The sequence below is a fragment of the Silurus meridionalis genome, chromosome 16 (assembly GCF_014805685.1).
Source record: "Silurus meridionalis isolate SWU-2019-XX chromosome 16, ASM1480568v1, whole genome shotgun sequence".
Taxonomy (NCBI): Eukaryota; Metazoa; Chordata; class Actinopteri; order Siluriformes; family Siluridae; genus Silurus; species Silurus meridionalis.
In genome coordinates this window covers 10,891,508-10,911,992 of record NC_060899.1, presented here as the reverse complement: position 1 = coordinate 10,911,992, position 20,485 = coordinate 10,891,508, and the positions used below count along the sequence as shown (strand labels likewise).

The 20,485-nt window shown below is 36.4% G+C and overlaps 1 protein-coding gene and 1 long non-coding RNA gene across 5 annotated transcripts; one reads left to right on the top strand and one right to left on the bottom strand.

The window, feature by feature from the left end:
- Window positions 1–232: 232 nt before the first annotated feature.
- On the bottom strand, window positions 233–4,157 carry LOC124399306. The gene is made up of 3 exons (XR_006928197.1): window positions 3,883–4,157; window positions 2,588–2,768; window positions 233–674 (listed from the first exon to the last, which is right to left on the bottom strand). It is a non-coding gene; the product is annotated as an uncharacterized LOC124399306 (long non-coding RNA).
- Window positions 4,158–5,689: 1,532 nt separating this feature from the next.
- On the top strand, window positions 5,690–18,645 carry camk1gb (calcium/calmodulin-dependent protein kinase IGb). 4 transcript variants are annotated; one of them, XM_046870162.1, is made up of 14 exons: window positions 5,746–5,801; window positions 6,039–6,196; window positions 8,141–8,252; window positions 11,404–11,529; window positions 11,621–11,695; window positions 12,377–12,515; window positions 12,617–12,740; window positions 12,829–12,904; window positions 13,423–13,535; window positions 13,615–13,693; window positions 14,030–14,117; window positions 14,299–14,627; window positions 16,670–16,771; window positions 17,711–18,645. In XM_046870162.1, exons 2-13 carry the CDS (start codon window positions 6,073–6,075, stop codon window positions 16,734–16,736), a joined length of 1,452 nt encoding a protein of 483 aa, XP_046726118.1. In that variant the 5' UTR covers window positions 5,746–5,801; window positions 6,039–6,072; the 3' UTR covers window positions 16,737–16,771; window positions 17,711–18,645. The 4 variants fall into 4 exon arrangements, with proteins under 4 accessions (XP_046726120.1, XP_046726118.1, XP_046726119.1 ...); XM_046870163.1 differs by lacking the exon at window positions 5,746–5,801 and adding an exon at window positions 5,808–5,966; XM_046870164.1 differs by lacking the exon at window positions 6,039–6,196 and having other exon boundaries at window positions 5,690–5,801.
- Window positions 18,646–20,485: the final 1,840 nt, after the last annotated feature.

Below are 20,485 nucleotides of genomic sequence, written 5' to 3'. Positions count from 1 at the left end.
GTGTGTAACGTGTCTTTCGTTAAATCCTGTGTAAAGTACATTAGTGTAGACACCTGTGGCTTATAGTTTGGTGCGGCTTATTTATGTTAAAAATAAAAATATTTGTAAAATTCAGTGGGTGCGGCTTATAAGTAAGTCAGTTTTGTGTTTGTATAGACCATAACGCAAAAAAGGGCATTAATGGGAACATAAAAGAACGTTCTTTAACAAAGTAACTAAAAAATGACTACAGTAACGCATTACTTTTTAGTGTAAGTAATCAACAAAGTAATTGAGTTTGAATGAAGTAATTGTAACTAGTTACTATTTTTTAGTAACTAGCACAACACTGCCTCTCAGGTCCTTGTTCAGTCTCTTTTGGTTTTTGGAAGCTGGACTACTGCAATTAGCTTCTGCCAGTCTGCCCTTGCACAACATCAGACCCCTGTGACTGGTGCAGAATGCAGCTTAACAACCTTCAAATTAAAACCACCCCCAAACCACCTGACTGCTACTGTATTTTTCACTATTTCCAGCATCCAAGTTAAAGCACAGATGCATGCCTACAATGCAAAAAATGAATCAACACCCACCTACCATAAAGATGTTCTGCTCTGTGCTTCCTCCAAGCCTCAGGCAGTACTAGACTGGACCCACGTCTCTCTCATGGTACAAGGAAGATGTGAATCTTGGCCCTAGGTGGAAGCAGTCACTTGGCTTCTTGACTGGCTGCTTTACACACAGACTAAAGACCAAGCTTCACCATGCTTGTCTGTCAGTCTAAACATCTTTTTATTTTATACTGTACTAACCTCTTCAACAAGGTTTTTAGTCTGATCATATTCTCAGTCTTGCTTGCTAGTGGGTTAGCATGAAGATGTATTTTTTGAAAGAGACTACAAGGCACTTTAGTAAGTTACTCTGAATAAAAGTGACTACTAAATATTGCAAATTTAAGTGTAAACATAAAAAAAAAAAAAAATGGCCTGCAATTCAGTATAATTCAACAATGCATAGCTTAAGAGTACCGTATTTTTTGGACTATAAGCCGCTACTTTTTTCCCACGTTTTGAACCCCACGGCTTAAACAATGAAGCAGCTTAGCGACATAACATTAGACCAATGAAATTTCCGAACGTAAACGAAAAAACGCACCTCACATGTGTTCTGAGCTGCACGGCATCGGAACAGCAATTTTTAAACGCACGACGATGCCAAAAGAAAAACTCCCCAGAGAAATAGTTGTGAAAGGAAGGAGGAAGACAGTGAACAATGACTTTCTTGGTAGGCTACTGTTTAGATACAAGCCGTTGTAACGCGCTGTATCAGGGTCATGGGAGAGCTCGCTAACTCCAGTTGCAACAGAAATCATATAAACACAGACAGGTTTCCAAAACTCGTGCTTTTTTATTTTTCTTGGCAACAGCGTTACGGTTTAGTCAAAGAAACTTAGAAATGAGCATCAGAAAATAATAAGGACATATTCCTCGTTCTTGCACACATGCAATAATACCGGAAAAATGCGGCGGCAGGCTATTCCCAAAATGCCGCTCTGCTCTTAAAGGAGCCACAACATATTTCACCCGTTACACCGTGTAACAGACACTGTCTTTCGTTAAAGCCTGTGTAAAGTTCATTAGTTTTAGTGTAGACATCTGCGGTTTATAGACAGGTGCGGCTTATTTATGTTCAAAATAAAAATCTTTGTCAATATATATATATTGACAATTTCCGGACTATTAAGCGCACCCATATATATATATATATATATATATATATATATATATATATATATATATATATATATATATATATATATATATGGGTGCGCTTAATAGTCCGGAAATTACGGTAATAGTAATAGTAGAAGTGATTCATTGACCGCATATTTGTGATCTGAAATCTCTTTAACGTGGAGTAAACACAAAGGATTATGCAGCACTACCTCTTCCACCCACCCTTTCTCTACATGTGTTAGTTATATAAGACATTATTAACGTGGTATAAGACTCACTAATCCTTTGGATCAGTGGCATACGCTTCATTCCTGTCTTGTTTTTGACTGTGGAGGTAACCAAAGTTCAAGGTACAGAATGAATGAATTCAAGAATGAATTAATGAATTAATAAATTAATGGATATTCTTGTAAATTCTTCTTAGTAAGAGAAAAAAGTTAATTTTTTATATTTTTCAAAACTTGTTTCCTTGCTATGTTCCAATAGCACCTTGTCAAGCAATAACTTAATCATAACCATTGCATCATACTTGTTCTCTGGCAGGTCTTATTGTGGTAAGAACCCCAGATGGCCTGGAGGTAACCACCAGAGCAGTTTCTTTCTGAACAGGTGGAGGTCATATATCAAAGCTGTCATAAAAGATTATACCAAGTACTTACTGTATACTGGAACCCATCAAACAATTACTCATAGCACTTATAAATAATTCTAGTGCCATTATTCACTATTCATTATTTACAAAAAAAATAAAAAGACTTAAATGCATTGATACTTGTGAGGAAAATGTGTCCAGGGTTTATAATATTTTTAATAAAACATGCACATGATCATTTACAGTACAATTCAATAAGGATAAGAATTTCTATTCTTACCGATTTGTTGATATGTAGGTAATGCTTTAGACAGGTGTTCATTTGTTGTGTTACAGGGCTTGTTTGCCTGCCCTCATTATTTTTGTAGTTTTTTTGAACATTGGTGTTCAATGTCTGTCCTTGCTTGTATATGTGGCCCCACTGGAGGTTTCTGAATGATCTGGTGATCTATTAAGGTGATCTGGTGAAGGATTGCAACACATACAGCTTTACTAATGGAGTTGCATTTACTAGGCAAATAGGTCTTCTGTCTAAAAGGCTTGCATGGCATTCAGTCAAGCAACATGCAATTTCATTTAAAAGTCTTTGAAGGAATCCTTTAACCAGCTTCAGTACTAGCGTAGACAGAACAGGTCATTTGTATCTGGCAGCTACCCAGCAGACAGCAACTTGCACATCATTTTGCATTGGGTTGTTTGGTATGTCTCAACAAATTACCCATATACCCCAATGTGGTTGCTATTTCCATGGCTCTAAACCTAAGTATAAAATGGCTGCAGAATTATGGTGCCCCTCCTGCCCTGGTAGTGTAGTAGTGTAGAGCAGTGATTGGTCAAATGCAGTTAAATATACATTCTGATTATTGTCTTTAGCTTTACTGACACAGGTGTCTTCAGCAGAAGGACAGTATCACTTCTTGCGATTTTGTTTCTAGTAGGTGTGATTTAACAGGATTTATACGTTGTGCATACAGTAAGTCAGTGACGTGAAGTAAATGATAATTTGCAATGCACTAAGTGCAGTGAAATCCCATTCCGGTTGAATGTGCTGCCACATGCGTTACCACATGTATCACCAGGTTCCCAGCAATTCACTTCTGCCTCCCATTGCTTGGGCATTGTTGCCAGTGGGATCTGCAGTTGTGGGCTTATTTGATAAGCCACTGTAGAATTAAGCATTTGCTCAGCTATGCCGAGTGGAATATACTTTCAAGTTTAAAATGAGCTTGAATTCTTTGCTTGTATGAGCCTAGCTCGTGCTTTACACTCTAATGATCAGAGCACTCTGATGGCAGCTATCAGCACTCCAGCTAGTGCAGGCTAATTATTCAAGTGCATGAAGAGAATAAGAAGCAGCCACTAAAATACATCTGAGGTGGTCTCTAAAAGCTGTACCAACCACCTCTCAATTCTGCAATTCATGAATTGCTAACAGCATTTACATTTGCCTCATGCCCACTGCTACCTCCTCTTCAATGTAAAGACACTCACACTTCCCATTCAAGGAGTCTGAGGAGCTGAGTCATATACTTTATTTTTGTTTCTGCCGTGACAACACGCCAAAGAATTGCTTACCATTTTGTTCCTGGAGGGCTTCACAGCTGCGGTTCACTTCACTCCCTGCTGTGTCCATACAGCAAGAAAGGAAGGAATAATGTACAGTCAGCACAGTGTAACAGTTTGTCTGCTTTGTGCAGAAGGTCAATAGAGTTCAACAATTCATGGAAAGTTATGGCACATGTCTGTTCTTATTCAAACTTGAAACAACAGTAACGTATTACCACACCAGAATTACCATCACCCATGTTGTGTGTCAGTGCACCTTGGATTTTTTATCCACTTTTTCACCTCCTTCACAAGACGGCATAGTCATAGTCATGGTCACCATAACAAACTTCTAGCTTTCCTGTTGCCACTGAATAAGGAAACAAGGGGGAAAAAACTACACAACATCAGAACCAAACAGCCCTAGTGGTCTGCAAAAAAAGGTAGCAGAATTTGGAGTTATGATGTCCGTTAAAAGATTTTAAAAAAGGCATTGCAATAAAAATATCAAAAGATCCTTTAGCAGAAGAGGGAAAAGGTGCTGTGTTACACTGCAGTGTGATGCAGCATCAGCAGCAAATGCAGTACAAGTTAGCTTTCACACTCATATTTTGTAGTTGTTGTAGGATGAGTATTGGCAGATGATAGAGAAATGTCATTCAGGAAGAACCTTGTTTCTATTAGCTTGCAATGATTGCAATAAACAAAAATAGTTCGCAGATTTTAACAAATTTCTTTATAAATCTCTTAGCTTTTCAGGGGAAAATTTGCTTACTGATCTATGGAAAGTTGAATTAGTCAGTGTATTTTTATGTCCACAGAAAACAACAATCATCTCTATTCGCATTGCTATCAACCACCTAGAGAATTCTATTTTAAGTTTCCATTCTCCCTTCCTTGGCAACATCAAACATACAAATTTGTAATTACCATCTTCACATGGGTTTATTCCATTTACCACTACAGTAACCTCACCAGAGACTGTGCTTCTCCAGGATGTAGAGATTTGCTTGAAAACTCCCACTGCGATCATGCTCTGATGATTTTGCGTTGCTGGGTAAATTTCCGCCTCACGTTGTTCATTCCCAGGATAGACTCCAGATTCACTACGATGCTTCCCAGAATAAATCAGTTACTAAAAAATAATAAATATTTTGCTTGGCAAGGACAAAAATATTAATATATATTTAGTAAAAGCAGTGTAAAAGCTCATTATTTATAAATCTCAGTATGCCTGCTTGTCTCCAGAGAAACACAAGATTAGGCAAGTTATGCTGTCGTATCAATTAGATCGCATGATACAGTAATCCTGATTGACTGAAGAACTTAATATGCAGTCTGAGCCTTTGCCACCTCACCTGCTTGTCACTGTTCACCTTGTTTTGCTGACAGTGCACCAGGTAAGCTTAGACCTCTATACTACTTTTGTCCACGTAGGTTGCCTTTGGGTTCTTTGAATTCCAACCCCGCAAAACATGCATGCAAATGGACTGTTACTTATAAATTGCACCTTGATCTGAATGAGGATGAATTTGTGAGAATAGTGAACTAAAACGGACTGACATGGCATTCAGGGTGTATTCATGCCTTGTGCTCAGTGTTTCTGGGATAGGGTCTGGAGCCACTGTGGCCTGACCTGGATGAATGAATAAATGAATGAATGAAGGAATGAATGAAGGAATGAATGAATGCATTTAAGAAGAAAGTAAACAGACAGTCTTTTACCATTCTGAAGTTTGCTCTTATGAATTGCATGACAATGTCTTGCAAAGTACATCCCCTTTACAGATCTATGTTGGGCGAGTACACACCTGAGAGAGTGATGCACTTTTTCCCACCACCCCTCCCTTCTCAGGCTCTATCCTCGTTTCTGTCCTTGCCTCCCAATCTGTCTAAAGCCTTTGGCAGGAGAGTCTGAGCGGAGCATCTCATACCCCTCTAGGTTCTAGGTAAGTTAAAGCTGCACGTAAGCTGCTTTCAGCTTCATTCATAACGCAGGGACTCGCGCGAGCTGCTGCAAGCTCAAGGAAAGCGTCCTTTTTTTAGGCACACTTTTATATACGTTTGCATTATTGCTTCACCGTGATCGATCCTTCTCTAGGGAACATAAAAAGGTAAAGGGTGAGCATTTTTTTGGTAACAGCCCACCTTGCTGTACTGTACTTTACTGCATTGCTCTTGCACAGTCATGCGCTCCGAGTGCACGCGCCTCTGGGTCCCATGTTCGTGGCGCTAAGATCAGCGCATCAGTTGCTCCGGTTTTCTCGCGCTGTCCTCAGTCCCTGCTGTCCCTGCTGTCCCTGTCTCCCCATTCTAAACTCCTGGAGCTCTTACATACCAGAAGGTAAGGTTGAGAACATACAAATTCTTTTCATTGGGGCTTATTTGGGCATGCAATCATCGTGCGTAAAGTATTATTATATATGTATATTCAATAGATCGAAAATATGTTTTAGTTTATGATCCTCTTCAATCTTTAATTAGAAGCTAGATTATTAGAAATCTACTACAGCTACTTAAATGAGAAGTACATTTTGTATTTGCGAATACATTTGCTTTGAACAAATATTCTGCATTTCACCTAAAATGGATTTTTACACAAACTGTCAAGGACCACACAGGTGCAAAAAAGGGGACATGACAAATACTAAAAAGACCCTGTAAAATTTATGTGAATATTTTACAGATATTACTGTTCGAAATTTTTTTATTAAAGTGGAATTATTGGGATTATTTATTTCCAATTATCAATGTATAACTGGCCAATTATAAGTATAACTGCAATTGGTAGCATTGTTGCCTCTCAGCTCCAGGGTTCCTGCTGAGTTTGGGAAGAACATAACATGAACCAATGTAGATTTTCTCTCAGCTTTTTCTTCTTCAGTTTCCAACCCCCACAAAAATGCATGCAGGTGTATTAATTACTCATAAATTGCTCTAGGGTCTGAATGAGTAGGAATCTGTGTGCATGGTGAACTTCAGTGGACTGATTTGGGAACTGCAGTATTTTAGTGTGTGTGTGTGTGTGTGTGTGTGTGTGTGTGTGTGTGTGTGTGTGTGTGTGTTTGTGTAAAGAGAGAGAGAGAGAGGGAGAGAGGGAGAGAGAGGGAGAGAGAGGGGGGGAGGGAGAGGGAGAGGGAGAGAGAGTTAAACTGTACATTTAAGCAAGGAATGAGGAGGTGACACAAGATACAAGATAGATTGTTTTTACAGTGGAAAATATCAATAAGCATGCTGTTCAACATAGGGTAATATAGACAATACATAACTTATACACATTTACTTTAAGGAGGAGGTCACATGTTACAAGTATGTTGTGTGAAATTAGATTAGTCCTAACTTTGTTTGACTCACAGAGATTTGCCCAAATAGTGACACCTTATTGGATGTTCTTTCTGTTTTTACTCTGTTCTAGTCCATTCATTCATTTACTTACTGACTAAATAAATGCACTAATGCAATATAAAATAATGCTTACACAATATCCAAGTATGTCCCAAGTCTGACTTGTTAAACTGTGAGGGGGTTAATTCCTTTAGGGTTAAGTGAATCATGATTCTTTACTCTGTTATATAACAGAAAAGAGGCCAAGTCTTAAAGACAGACCAAGCTTGCTGATTGACTTCTAATCCTTTCCAGTGCTTTCAGGTGTTGATTGGATAACCCATTTACATCCCTGAGGATTTAGTTTTCCCTGGACGTCATACTATCTATTCTTTCTGTTGTGCAGAGTTGAAAGAGATCATTTTGATATACAAAAAACAAGTTATCTTGTTATTGCAATATCTACTCTATACGTACAGCCTTATTACTTATACGTGTTTCCTTCATATGACAAAAATAGATATATGAGGGTAAATTGGGGAGTAGAATAATCATATAAATAAGCAAGCATGTTTTCAAAAAACTTATTGATAATTGCATTGTATGTCACTGCATGTTTCGATGTTGTGCAACATTTTCCGATGCAGATTTGTTGATCATTTCATTGGCTCAAATCTGTGCATCTGCATTTCGATTTGATGGAAAACTCTTAGAGATGACAGCGAGCTGATGAGCATGAGCAGCATCAAACAGAAGTAATTGTTTTTTAACCTTAATTAAATTGACTGCACACTGTGCCAGATGCCTCATGGTTCCTGGAATATTATGAGTTACGTTCCCTTCCAAAAAACATAGAATTCTAAAGCTCTCATTGTGTGATTTGCATTTATCTGCTCAAACTGGATAAGTTACTTTAGCTTACTAGGTTAATATTGATCTCTGAGTCCTACTTCCTGTGTTGCAGAAATCCCTGGAGAAGATTACGCTGAAATGGGTCGCAAAGAAGCCGACTATGACTGGAAGAAGAGCACTGATAACATTCAAGAGGTGTTCGACTTCATGGAAGTGCTCGGATCGTGAGTACTATACAGTATTTTCATAATTAATACCATAACAGTAATATCGGTGGTATTATTACTTTTTGATTGTATTAAAAAGTAAAAGCAATATGCATGACATCATTATACATCACCATACAGGACAATCTTTGGAGATTAGTGATTATATTTATATACACAGTTTATACTGCAAATAAACAATACATTTATTTGTCTATAAAGTATAGGACCTTTCTACACTTTGCCTAGTGAGTGTTACTGGTCCATCATTAGTCTGTAATATAGACATATTTTGAGAATCTGTGATGTGATGTGATGTGATTGAGGCCTAGGCAGAGAGGAAGAACTTTAGCATACACAGAAGATTTAAAGATTAGGCTTTCAATAACAAGCTTAGCTCATGCTTTAATGACATTGGAAAATCTAAATAGTAATACATAATGAAAAAAAAAATGCAGTCGGTTATGATTATAATCTTTAATAGGAAAATGAAATACCTAAACTACAAATACTGAATATTATGATCTTCAAAAACAGTGAAAAAATGATTTGGTAATTATAAAAATATATATCCATGTATACATTAAACAGTGTAAAGATACTATTTGTCCAATTAGGATCTGGTTTTCCAAACATCACATATTCAGTGGCTAGACTGAATTGTATTGCTATACAATAAGACACTTTTTTATGTGATTTATGTGAAAGGAGGAGAATAATAATAATTTCAGCTTTTATTAACAAGGGCCAGATGGGGGTTTTCCTGTTGATTTCTTTGAGATGTAAAGTGCATGCTTAATTTGTTAAGGTCTGGACATTCACTTTTTTTCAAATGATTAAGTCTTTTGTTGACTTGGCAAAATATTTTGGATCATTGTTTGCTATATTATTAAGTTCCTCCCATTAGATTGGATGTACATTTCTTTGTCATTTGAGAGGCAGAATGCTTCTGAATGTCTGAAATAATTCTGAATTCATTTTGCCATCATAAGTTGCATCATCAGTAAAGATTAGTGTGTAATGCAAGCCCAAGATAACAAACTCCAATGTGATCAACCAATGAGCTTATGCCTTATGGATCATAAGCAGATCCTTTTTTCTCCATACTGTGGACTTTTCATTGGTGGAGGTTAATTTTAGTTCCGAAACTTTTGAGGCATATTTCATTGCAGATGTGATTAAAATATTGTGGAATAGACTCTATATTTTTGGCCTTAAAGTATTGAATAATTGATTGTGATACCTTCATGCCTGCCCTGTGGAGGTTGTAGACTGTTGTTTCGGGTGTTTTCTTGACAGCGCTCACAATGTTTTTATTTGTGGCTAATTCATTGATATTTCGTCGCTAGTAAACCATTCTTTTTTTTTTCTTTTTTTTTTTTAGAACATTCCAGATGGTATAATCAATGTTTGTGCAATAGCTATTTTTTTCCTTTTATCTCAGCTTCTAAATTATTTGCTTTTGTCTCACAGACAGTTCTCTGCACTTAATGATGGGTTGTCGTTTTTACATGAATCCTTTGTTAGACTGAGAAACCAGGCTGTGTGTTAAAAGTGTTTACTATGCATTTAAATTTGTTTTATTTATCCGATGCAATCGGATAAATGTGTATCAAATTCAATCCTTGTTTAACTGTTACAGTACTTGCGGAACATAGTTAAAATCTGAGTTCCCTCAGGAACATATTAAGTGGCAGACCGCAAGTTTGTTTAGTCTTCGCCTTGCAATCAAAGTGCAATCCTTGATGCAAACTCTAAAAACGAAAACAGCAGGACCAGTGAGAAAAGCTTTGCCTTGGGGGAGATGACCTGCTTATATCCTGTGTGAAAAACAACCTGAACCAAATCCCAATATCCCTCAATAGAACTTTAAAAGGACAGAATATGTCATTGCCCAAAAAATGAATGGTGCATGAAATTGCAACAATTGAACGGTTGTGATTGGGATGTAGTATCATTGAGACATGTAGGATCTTGCTTATAAGACATGAGCCATGTGCATAATTACTGGTCTAGTCTTTTCCACATAAAAAGCCATTAGATCATACATAATAATGGTGAAAACACTTAATTACTGATTTAATTACTTAATTACTACCACTATAATTACTGACTGATGCAGTTCATGGCTACCAACTCTGCTTTACAGCTTTTATATTCAGACATAAAATTGTAGCGGCAGATTTTCAGTAACTGAGCTTGTGCTGGCCTCATAGGAGCTCGGGGGTGGCAATTATGAGCAATTCTGTAAAGCTTCATGTACTTCATGAATGTGTGTTTTTGTGTGGGTGGGAGACAGTGGGAGACAGGGCATTGTAAGTGGGTGTCCTGTCACAAAGCCCAGAGTAAAATCATTTTTACCCTTGAGAATGTGTTTTATCAGAATATTAAAGGGAAGGAAAGTGTGATGACAGTCACAGGAGCTTACGTAGACCATATATGAATGAATAGTATGAATGAATGAATGAAATTAATCTGGTCTGTATAGAAAATTGCATCATCTGCATAAAAAAAACCCTTGTACTTCAAATATGGATTTTACAAACAGTTAAAAAAAGAAGGTTTTGATCCTTTCTCTGAGAGCTCAGTGACCTGTATGAAGAGCCACACCTGGATACCTGAGCTGTTACTATTTCCATTGCATAGGGGATTTTGAGGCTTTAATCCCCAGCCAGGACATATATTCCAGGTTACAGCTTCAGACAATGTGAAAGCCAGAGAACAATAAATTAAGTTACAGCAATAACATTTAATTTTATTATCAAAAAATGTGTTGGCTTTTGATTTCCTTCAAACATAAGATCCTGAGTTCGATTAATGGAGCACAAAAAACATCCATAAAATTAAACTTTTGATACTGATAGCAGGTAGATATTTTCACAAATGATGAAGTATGAGAGCCAGAGCTGAAAACCTTACGAAAGAGATTCTCTTCGGCTATTTTCTTACCTCCTACCAAAATCCTGCAAAAAAAGGCTTTGGGCAGGATTGAAGTGCCAAAGAGCAAGGGCTTTAAAAGGTCACTTACACATCAGTATCAGTTTTTTCTTTTTAAAAATCAGTCTGTTTATTTCTTTCGGAGCAGGAGGTAAATTTACATCTTAATAATTGAACAACGTCACCTGACTTCCTTTTGCTGTGTGCATTTCTTACTCTCTGTGTCTCTTAGGGGAGCATTCTCTGAGGTGTTCATGGTAAAGGAGAGGAAAACAGGAAAGTTCTTTGCCATTAAGTGTGTGAAGAAAAAGAACAAAAGGGACATCAACTTGGAGAATGAGATTGCCGTGTTAAGGAGGTACAATAAATGAATGAATGAATGAATGAATGAATGAATGAATAAATAAATAAATAAATAAATAATTTACTAATTGACCCATTTGTTTTAGGATTAAACATGAAAATGTGGTGGCCTTGGAAGACCTGTACGAGGGTCGCACTCATTACTACCTTGTCATGGAGCTGTAAGTAGAGTTTTTAACCTACACATGTAAACTTAAATCTTACAAAATATTGCAAGTGCAAAAGATTCATCACAGTAAATTGACTAATTTACATTCATGTGAGTTTAGTTCTTTCACCTCACAAGAGGGTAGCATTATCGTTCAAGTGGATGATAACTAGCCAACTAGCCAACTTATGCTAGGTATCCTTCAGAAACCACTCCAGTCTGCACTTCAATCGAAACTATTTGGTTTTAAATGTATTTCTGTAGCACTAGGGTTATTTTGTTATATTTCTTATCTGATTTATTAAGATTGTAAGCTGGCCACAAATCAGTAGCTTTTTTTGCTGATTTTGTTTATTAAAAAAAGTATAAACAAAAGGGAACATTTAAAACCATTACTAAACAACTAGTTAGTTGCCTATTATTCTGACTGATGAGTCCAAGGGTTTGGACCATTGCACTGGCCACAAACTTCTATTGCTTTATAAAGCTTAGTACTAAAACGAATTTCTAGCTGCTAAAAGTCCATCACAAGTATTTTCAGTATATCACAAAATATAGGAAAAAAAAATTACAGGTATCTAGATATCTCTAACCATCAAATAAAAAAGACTAAATAAAACAAGTGAGACCATGTACCTATTATTTTCTATGCTGTAGTTTTATCAGATATCTTTTGTCTTCTTATTTTCGGTAGCGTCTCAGGTGGAGAGCTGTTTGATCGGATCCTGGACCGCGGAGTGTACTCAGAGAAGGATGCCAGTTTAGTGATAAGACAGGTACTCGACGGAGTGAACTACCTGCATAAGAATGGCATAGTACACCGTGATCTTAAGGTATGTGTACGTGCAGACACACAGTTTTACTAACAAAATTCATCATGGGTGTAAATAGTGTGCTTTTTTACCTTAGTACAATTAAATTTTTTTCTCCAAAGCCTGAGAATTTGTTGTACTACAGTCCTGATGAGAAGTCTAAGATAATGATCAGTGACTTTGGACTTTCAAAAATGGAGGACAAGGGCATCATGTCCACAGCTTGTGGCACCCCAGGCTATGTTGGTAAGTAGGGCATATGAAAAGAAAAAAGAAAATGAGAATTTCTGTGTAAAAATTTTACTGAATATGTATTTTTTTTCCTAACCTATAGCTCCAGAGGTGTTAGCTCAGAAGCCCTACAGTAAAGCAGTTGACTGCTGGTCTATTGGAGTCATTACCTACATACTGTAAGAATTTCATCTTATACTCCTTCTATTTATTTGACTATTGTTGGTATTAGTTTTACTGTTACATTTACAGTTTAAACTAAAGCAGCTTACATACAGTTTGTCACACATGTGACCTATTGTAGTAGGACCTATTACAGTTCCACTGGACGACAAAATATTAGATAGAAATGAAGATCCCTGACATGTTAAGAGTTTAGATCATGATCGTTATACAATCAGAGTAATGAGCTGTTTTCACCTGTCATTGAACTCCAGCCAGGTTAAGCTCTTCTTAACAGGGCAGTGAGGTTGTTGCCGTATACAGAGCATAGAGTATAATGCGAAATAATTCCCCCTTGTGGAGGAACTTCTAACAGTTCTAACACATAATACACAGACATATTGACTGTACACTTGTGCTACTAAGGAAATATATTACAAATAAAATAAGAATTATACATCATTTTTTAATGAATATTAAAATGTAATAAATAACCAAACAGATAATGATTATGTTCAATGATGTGTCTCTGTAGTCTCTGTGGATACCCCCCCTTTTACGAGGAATCTGAGACTCGCCTGTTTTCTAAGATCATGAAAGCCCAATATGAGTTCGACTCTCCCTTCTGGGATGACATCTCTGAATCTGGTGAATATCTTTTTTCCTCTCAACATGACTCAATGATATATTTATATTTGTATTAAACATTTTTTATGCTTATTTTCAGCAAAGGACTTCATCCGCAACATGATGCAAAAGAATCCTAATTTGCGCTACACAACAGAGCAAGCTCTTAGACATCCCTGGTAAGATTTTACAACAGCAAATTATACAACAGTTATGTTAGTCAAAGCTTCAGAGCTGATATTACTTTATAATTTCTTTATATTTACATGTTCTGATTATTAAAACATTATCTATCTTGACTGCATGCTAATTAAGGTCACCGATCACCTTTTAGGTTATGTTGCTTACACAGCATTATAATACATCAACTAACAGTCAAAGAATACATGTTGTATGTCTGTCCTTTTACTCCTTTACAGGTTTGCCAGATATAATTGCTTTGCTTAAGATTGTGGCCACTGCCTATGATAAATCAAGAGATTAGGAAACAGATTTGTTTTTATATTTGTCTTCAGGATCATTGGAAAGACTGCCCAAAGCCGCGATATCTACTATTCTGTCAGTGTGCAGATCCAGAAGAACTTTGCCAAGTCCAAGTGGAAGGTAAAGGCACCCAGTCTCTTAAGGCTCTGCCTATTAAAAGTTTGCCTTCACTGCTCACTGGGGTAATTCATTTGATCTCTGGCCTGGTTACACAAGATGGCTTCAGCAATGATTATTTCATTTGCTCAAAAACTCATAAATGTGCCCTCTGTGTGATAAGTTATCTTTTTGTGTTTTTCAGCAAGCTTTTAATGCTACAGTGGCCATCAACCATATGAAGAAGTTACAGCTTGCTCATGGCGAAGCCTTGGTCAAACAGAGCAAGACACAGACACAAACTCAGTTGCCTGATATTAAAGTCATTTCTCACCCTGAAGCAACAAACAACAACCCGGCTTATGACAACCTAGAACCCAATGGCAACCTACCTTGCAGTCATATCGCATTGCCATCTGTTTCCATGGAAGCAAAGACTCAGTACCTACTGCCGAAAGGCAGCCACAGTGTTACGCTCACAGTTACTGAGAAGAACAAGCATGTGTACCACTCAGAACCAGGAAACCTAAATGGGTACTAAGATTTTCGATTTTAAATGATGAAAAATGTTTATGTTTTATATAACTATAATATCTAATCATATTCTTGTGTGATCATTACTCAATTCAAATAAATTTTCAATTTAATTTTATTTGTATAGCACTTTTTACAAAGGACATTGTCTCAAAGCAGCTTTACACAAATAAAGTTGTAATAAGTGTATATAAAAGAATGTTTAAATCATAAAAGTTATAAAAGAATATTGCTTATAAGTTAGTTCCTTATAAATGCAAGCCAGTGGCGACAGTGGCAAGGAAAAACTTACTGAAATGGTATGAGGAAGAAACCTTGAGAGGAACCAGGCTCCCAGGAACCCATCCTCATCTGGGTGGCACGGAATGACCATTCCTGTGTACTCCTGTGCTTTATTTTGCTGGTTTACCTCGAAATATGCAATTTATATGTAGCTTTGTTAAAGTCTGAGATGAAGGCCGTCCACAGCATGTTGACAACTTCAATTTGAGGCCATTAGCTTTGAGGGTGGATTTGGACTGTACTTAATGTCAACAGTCTGCTACACTAACACAGGACTACAGTTTGCATTTGATCACCATCACTGCACAACTTAACATCGTTTAGCTGTAATAATAGACATTCAGTGGCACCTAGATGAGGATGGGTTCCCTCTTGTGTCTGGTTCCTCTCAAGGTTTCTTCCTTATGTCATCTCAGGGGGGGTTTCTTGCCACAGTCGCCACCAGCTCGCTCATTAGGGACAAACTTTCTTCCCACTTTATTTGTGTAAATCTGCTTTGACACAATGTCCATTGTTAAAAGTGCTAAACAAATAAAATGAATTAAATTTAATTGACAACTGAATACATATGTACAGTGCATTTAGAAATAATTAAGACCCTCTTCACTTTGATCAATTTTGCTATGTTTCAGCCTGATACTAGAATCATTCAAAAGATAACTTTTCTCTTTAATCTCAGTAACCCATAATGGCAACATGAAAACAGAATTCTACTCTTTCAAGAGCTGTCCGTCTGTCCAGATTGAGCAATTGGGGTAGAAGGGCCTTAGTAAGAGAGTTGACCAAGAACCCAATGTCACTCTGCCTGAGCCCTAGAGATCCTGTTGGGAGATTGAAAAAAGAAGGACAATCATGACTGCAGCCCTCCATTCTGGACTTTATGGAGTAGTCACTAGTAGCTAGTAGCTCTAGTCAAATGAGTTTGCAAAAGCACCTGAAGGACTCTTAGACTGTAAGGAACAAGATTCTCTGGTCTGATGAAACCAAGATTGGTTTAGAAATTCTAAATGTTATTTCTGCAGGAAACCAGGCACTATTCCAACAGTGAAGCATGGTGTTGGCAGCATCATGCTGTGGGGGGTGTTTTTCAGAAACAGGGACTGGGAGAATGGTCAGGTGTTAGGGAAAGCTGAATAAAGTATTCTAAAAAAAAAACCTGTTCCACAGCACTCAGAACCTCAGACCCTGAAGGTTCACCTTCAACTCTAAGCACTCAGCCAAGAAAACAAAGGAGTGTCTTAGGGATAACTGTAAATGTCCTAGAGTGGCCCAGCCCGAACTCTGACTTTAACCCTATTGAAAGTCCCTATACAACCTGAGCCAGCTTGAGAAAATTTGCAAAAACAAATGGCAAGTAAGTCCCCAATCCTGGTTGGCAAAGCTAATCAAACCCAAGAAGACTTGAGGCTCTAATTGCTGCCAAAGGTGCTTTACCCAAATACTGAGTAAAGGGTCTGAATGCTTATGTACATATGATATTTATGTACATGTGAAAATAAATATACAGACAATTAATGAGATTAATGAGAAAGAAAATTTCATTATTTAAACAATTGCTCAATTACTGATTAATTTGTAGTATCAGGCTACAAAATAACAAAATTGAGAAAATTAAGGGGGTCTGAATAGTTTCCAAATTCATTTTAGCTAACTCATATCCAAGCAAATTCACACTATACAATTTTATCATAAACAATGGGATTTTATTTAAAAAATGCTTTGGCTTGTGGCTATTAAATGATCTACTTCTATCTCTACAGGTATGACAAGACAGGCACCAATAGCAGCAGGGAGAAACTTCAGACTGGTGTCTGCTGTGTCATGTGACTGGCCATTGCAGCATTATAAATGGACCTTAATAGGTAAACCAAATAGAATTACTTTTTTTTAAATAGATTTAATAGCATCTATTTGAACTTTTCAATCTTTAGAGCAGAGTCCTGGGCTACCACTCCCCACCAAAGATATTTATCTTACATTACTATGAAGTTCCAAAGGTTAAGGCTGGGATTCATTAAATTTGTTTTAAGCAGCTTTATAGAAAATCCTGATATAAGATATAGGTAGATATAAGTTACTAATGGCAGGTTAAAAAGTTCTTGAGATGGCAGGAGGAAGCAACCTAGAAATGCCCTAGGCCCATAGGCGAATCCTTCCCTGTTCTGGGATTATATTATATATATGTATTCAAATAATACTACATGTGTGGAAAAGAGGTTTATAGTCTATTTTTTACAAAATTGTTGAAGGCACACAGTTGTATAGGATATTTTTAAATTTTACATTTACTTTAACTCCATGAAGATATGATTTACATTGGTTGAAATGGGAGATCTTCAGTGGCCTGATATAGAACTCTAACCTATTGAATTATAACGCTGACTGCACCCAGGCCTTTTCACCCTACATTAGTACCTGACTCTGCTAAAGCCCTTGTGGCTGAATGAGAACAAATCTCTAAAAGCACACTCCAAAATCTAGTGGAATATCTCCCCAAAAGAGTGGAGGTTATCATAAAACAAAGGTTATTACATACAGCAAATGAGAAAAAACTTATAGACAACTGTCTATATAGTATGCATATGTGTGTGATGGTCTGGTTTCTGCACAGACTTTTGGCCATATAGTGAATATTATTTTAATAATAATATTATTGAACCAGTAGTAATGAACTGCAATTATTATACTAACTATACCTAATAATGATATAACAATTTATTTAACTTCCCACTTGTGTACTGTATTTTACTTCTCACAAAGACATTGTAACCTTTCACACTTTTGTTTCCATGTGTTTGCAGATTTGTGGCCTGTCTCTTGGCCACTGACAACTACGAGTTGACATGTCTTGCTGCTTTGAGCTTTGGGATATGGAGTGATTACAAGACAGCAAACCTGTTGCTTGTTGGCTTTACTCTGTATACTTGAGTTGAGAAGAGCGCCTCCATATGATCATACCCACCCACAAATGCACTGACATGACTGTATATATAATACATGGAAAATGACATGCGGTACCATCTGCAGAACAGCATGGCTAGTCACCTGGTTGTATTAGAGCACGAAGAGCTTGTTCCTCAGGACTGATGTGACATTAGCTCTGTATATTATATCTTTCGATCCATTTTTTTCCAGAACTTGTGCTTCATTTTAAATTGATAGTATTGAAGATATGATCTTTTTTTATTATTTATTTCCTGTGATTTGCTGTAATATTTAACTCTGAATGGTTTCGGCTCCCCTCTGGCTTATGCTTCAAAGAAATACAAAATTTATTTGACTAGGTTTCTCATTGCTGAGCCCAGATAGGGAGGCTGTGGTTGGCAAGTATATAATATACAGTTATATAATTATCAGTTATATACTTTTTGTTATAAATATTATTAGTTATATTTTTTTCTTGCTTAATCTACCGTAAAAACGCCAAAGTTTTATTTTTATAATGAATATCTGAATACTGTGTACAAGCAGAATGTATTTATGTATTTTGTTTTATGATAAACGAAATAACTATACCCACCACCATTTAAGAATGTCTTTCCTTTTTTTATATAATGGTTTGCCATTGTAATACTCCAGAAAAGTATTGGAAATGTATTACTCAATTATCATGTTTAAGTTCATATTTATTTTATAATATAAATAATAAATGATAAATAATAAATGTGTCCTAATATTTAAGGTCTGTGTTGACTTCTATTATTGTGCAATGTTAAATATGTCAATTTGATTAAAATGATTGATTGTCTGATTGTTCTATATTGTTAAGCATTCTTAAATTCTGGAAAGGGAAACATAAATTACACAAAACCCCTTACAAATAGAAATATTAACCAAATATTAACCCATTTCTTTTCTGAAAGATAAAGGATAAAAATAATTTGGAAAAAAAAGAGAATTTAACATTAATGTAGTTAGAGATTATTGCAAAAGTCCTCAGTTGTGTCATTCCCATGATTAATTTGTACAATCCTTTTAAAAATCCTTTTTTCACTCCGCTTCCTGTGTTTCCCTGAGAGCTTAAATGTTTACATGCAATCTGCGTAGCTATTTATGTCAAGGGGCTTGGAGACTAGATTTAATTCTAAGTTAATTCTTTAACACCATCAACCTGACTGAGTAGTAATGACGTTATATCCTTGAGATGGTTGATTCTGAGGCAGTAAAGCAAAGACATTGTTTGTTTTCACCCTCCACAACATTTAGACACTGACTGCTTGAGTACCATGTTGTGATTTTTGTGCAGACAAAAACTAGATAGATAGATAGATAGATAGATAGATAGATAGATAGATAGATAGATAGATAGATAGATAGATAGATAGATAGATAGATAGAACTTTGTCATTGCATTGTACAGGTACACAGCAACGAAAGTGTAAAAAGTAGCAAGCGTGCATATAGTGCAGATAAATAGGTAGCATATTTACAGCATGTATGTGTGATTGGAATACCAACTCTAAAGAAATGCAATTAGCAGGAATAGCTGAATTACCAGATTTGGAAATTAAATAGTGAACTGTTTATTTATCTGTTCTTGTATTAAATTACAACATGGTTCAAACTATTGTTCTACTAGTCACTTGTAGCAAAAATATTAAATCCCACTTTGATTAAAAACAATGAACAGCATGCACTGCTTACTGTATGGTGATTAGGAAACTGATAAGCACTAATGAGAATGAAAAAGTTTAATTTCTCAGACAAGTTCCAAAAGAGGTGAATTGTTCTGCAAGCAAGAACAGTGAATGACTAGATAAATGTTGGTGCAATAATGCTCATAATTAAAAACCAACTTAAGATTAATGGTACTACAGGAAATAAAGCTCAAATTATACATCAAATGTGCACACAACAGTTCTGAGATTTTTCAAAGACATGACACCTGAACCTTTATGTTGTGTTCCTAATTTTCATAAAATGGCATGTGTGCGCAAGAGCATAACGCAGGTTTTACACACTGCCGCTGAATTTTTTTTAAACAGATATCTGAACAAATATTGCAGAATCTCTCTATTTTCATGCACAGCAACAGTCTATCAATTATAATGGGACAGAATAAATTATGTGTCAGAGTTTCAAATTGAAACCAAAATCCAAAAGTGCTGGGTTTTGTTTCATACAGTGAGGAAAATAAATATTTGAACACCCTGCTATTTTGCAAGTTCTCCCACTTAGAAATCATGGAGGGGTCTGAAATTGTTATCATGGTTGCATGTCCACTGTGAGAGACATAATCTAAAAAAAAAAAATCCAGAAATCACAATATATTATTTTTAAACTATTTATTTGTATGATACAGCTGCAAATAAGTATTTGAACACCTGTCTATCAGCTAGAATTCTGACCCTCAAAGACCTGTTCGTCTGCCTTTAAAATGTCCACCTCCACTACATTTATTATCCTAAATTAGATGCACCTGTTTGAGGTCGTTAGCTGCATAAAGACACCTGTCCACCCCATGCAATCAGTAAGAATCCAACTACTAACATGGCCAAGACCAAAGACACTAGAGACAAAATTGTACACCTCCACAAGGCTGGAAAGGGCTACGGGGAAATTGCCAAGCAGCTTGG

What these genes read in the sequence shown, in the direction of transcription:
- camk1gb (XM_046870162.1), top strand. Translation starts at nt 6,073, where the DNA reads ATGTTCGTGGCGCTAAGATCAGCGCATCAGTTGCTCCGGTTTTCTCGC. An exon ending in TGGCACCCCAGGCTATGTTG is followed by an intron (nt 12,741 to 12,828) that starts GTAAGTAGGGCA and finishes CCTAACCTATAG; the next exon opens with CTCCAGAGGTGTTAGCTCAG. An exon ending in GAACCAGGAAACCTAAATGG is followed by an intron (nt 14,628 to 16,669) that starts GTACTAAGATTT and finishes CTATCTCTACAG; the next exon opens with GTATGACAAGACAGGCACCA.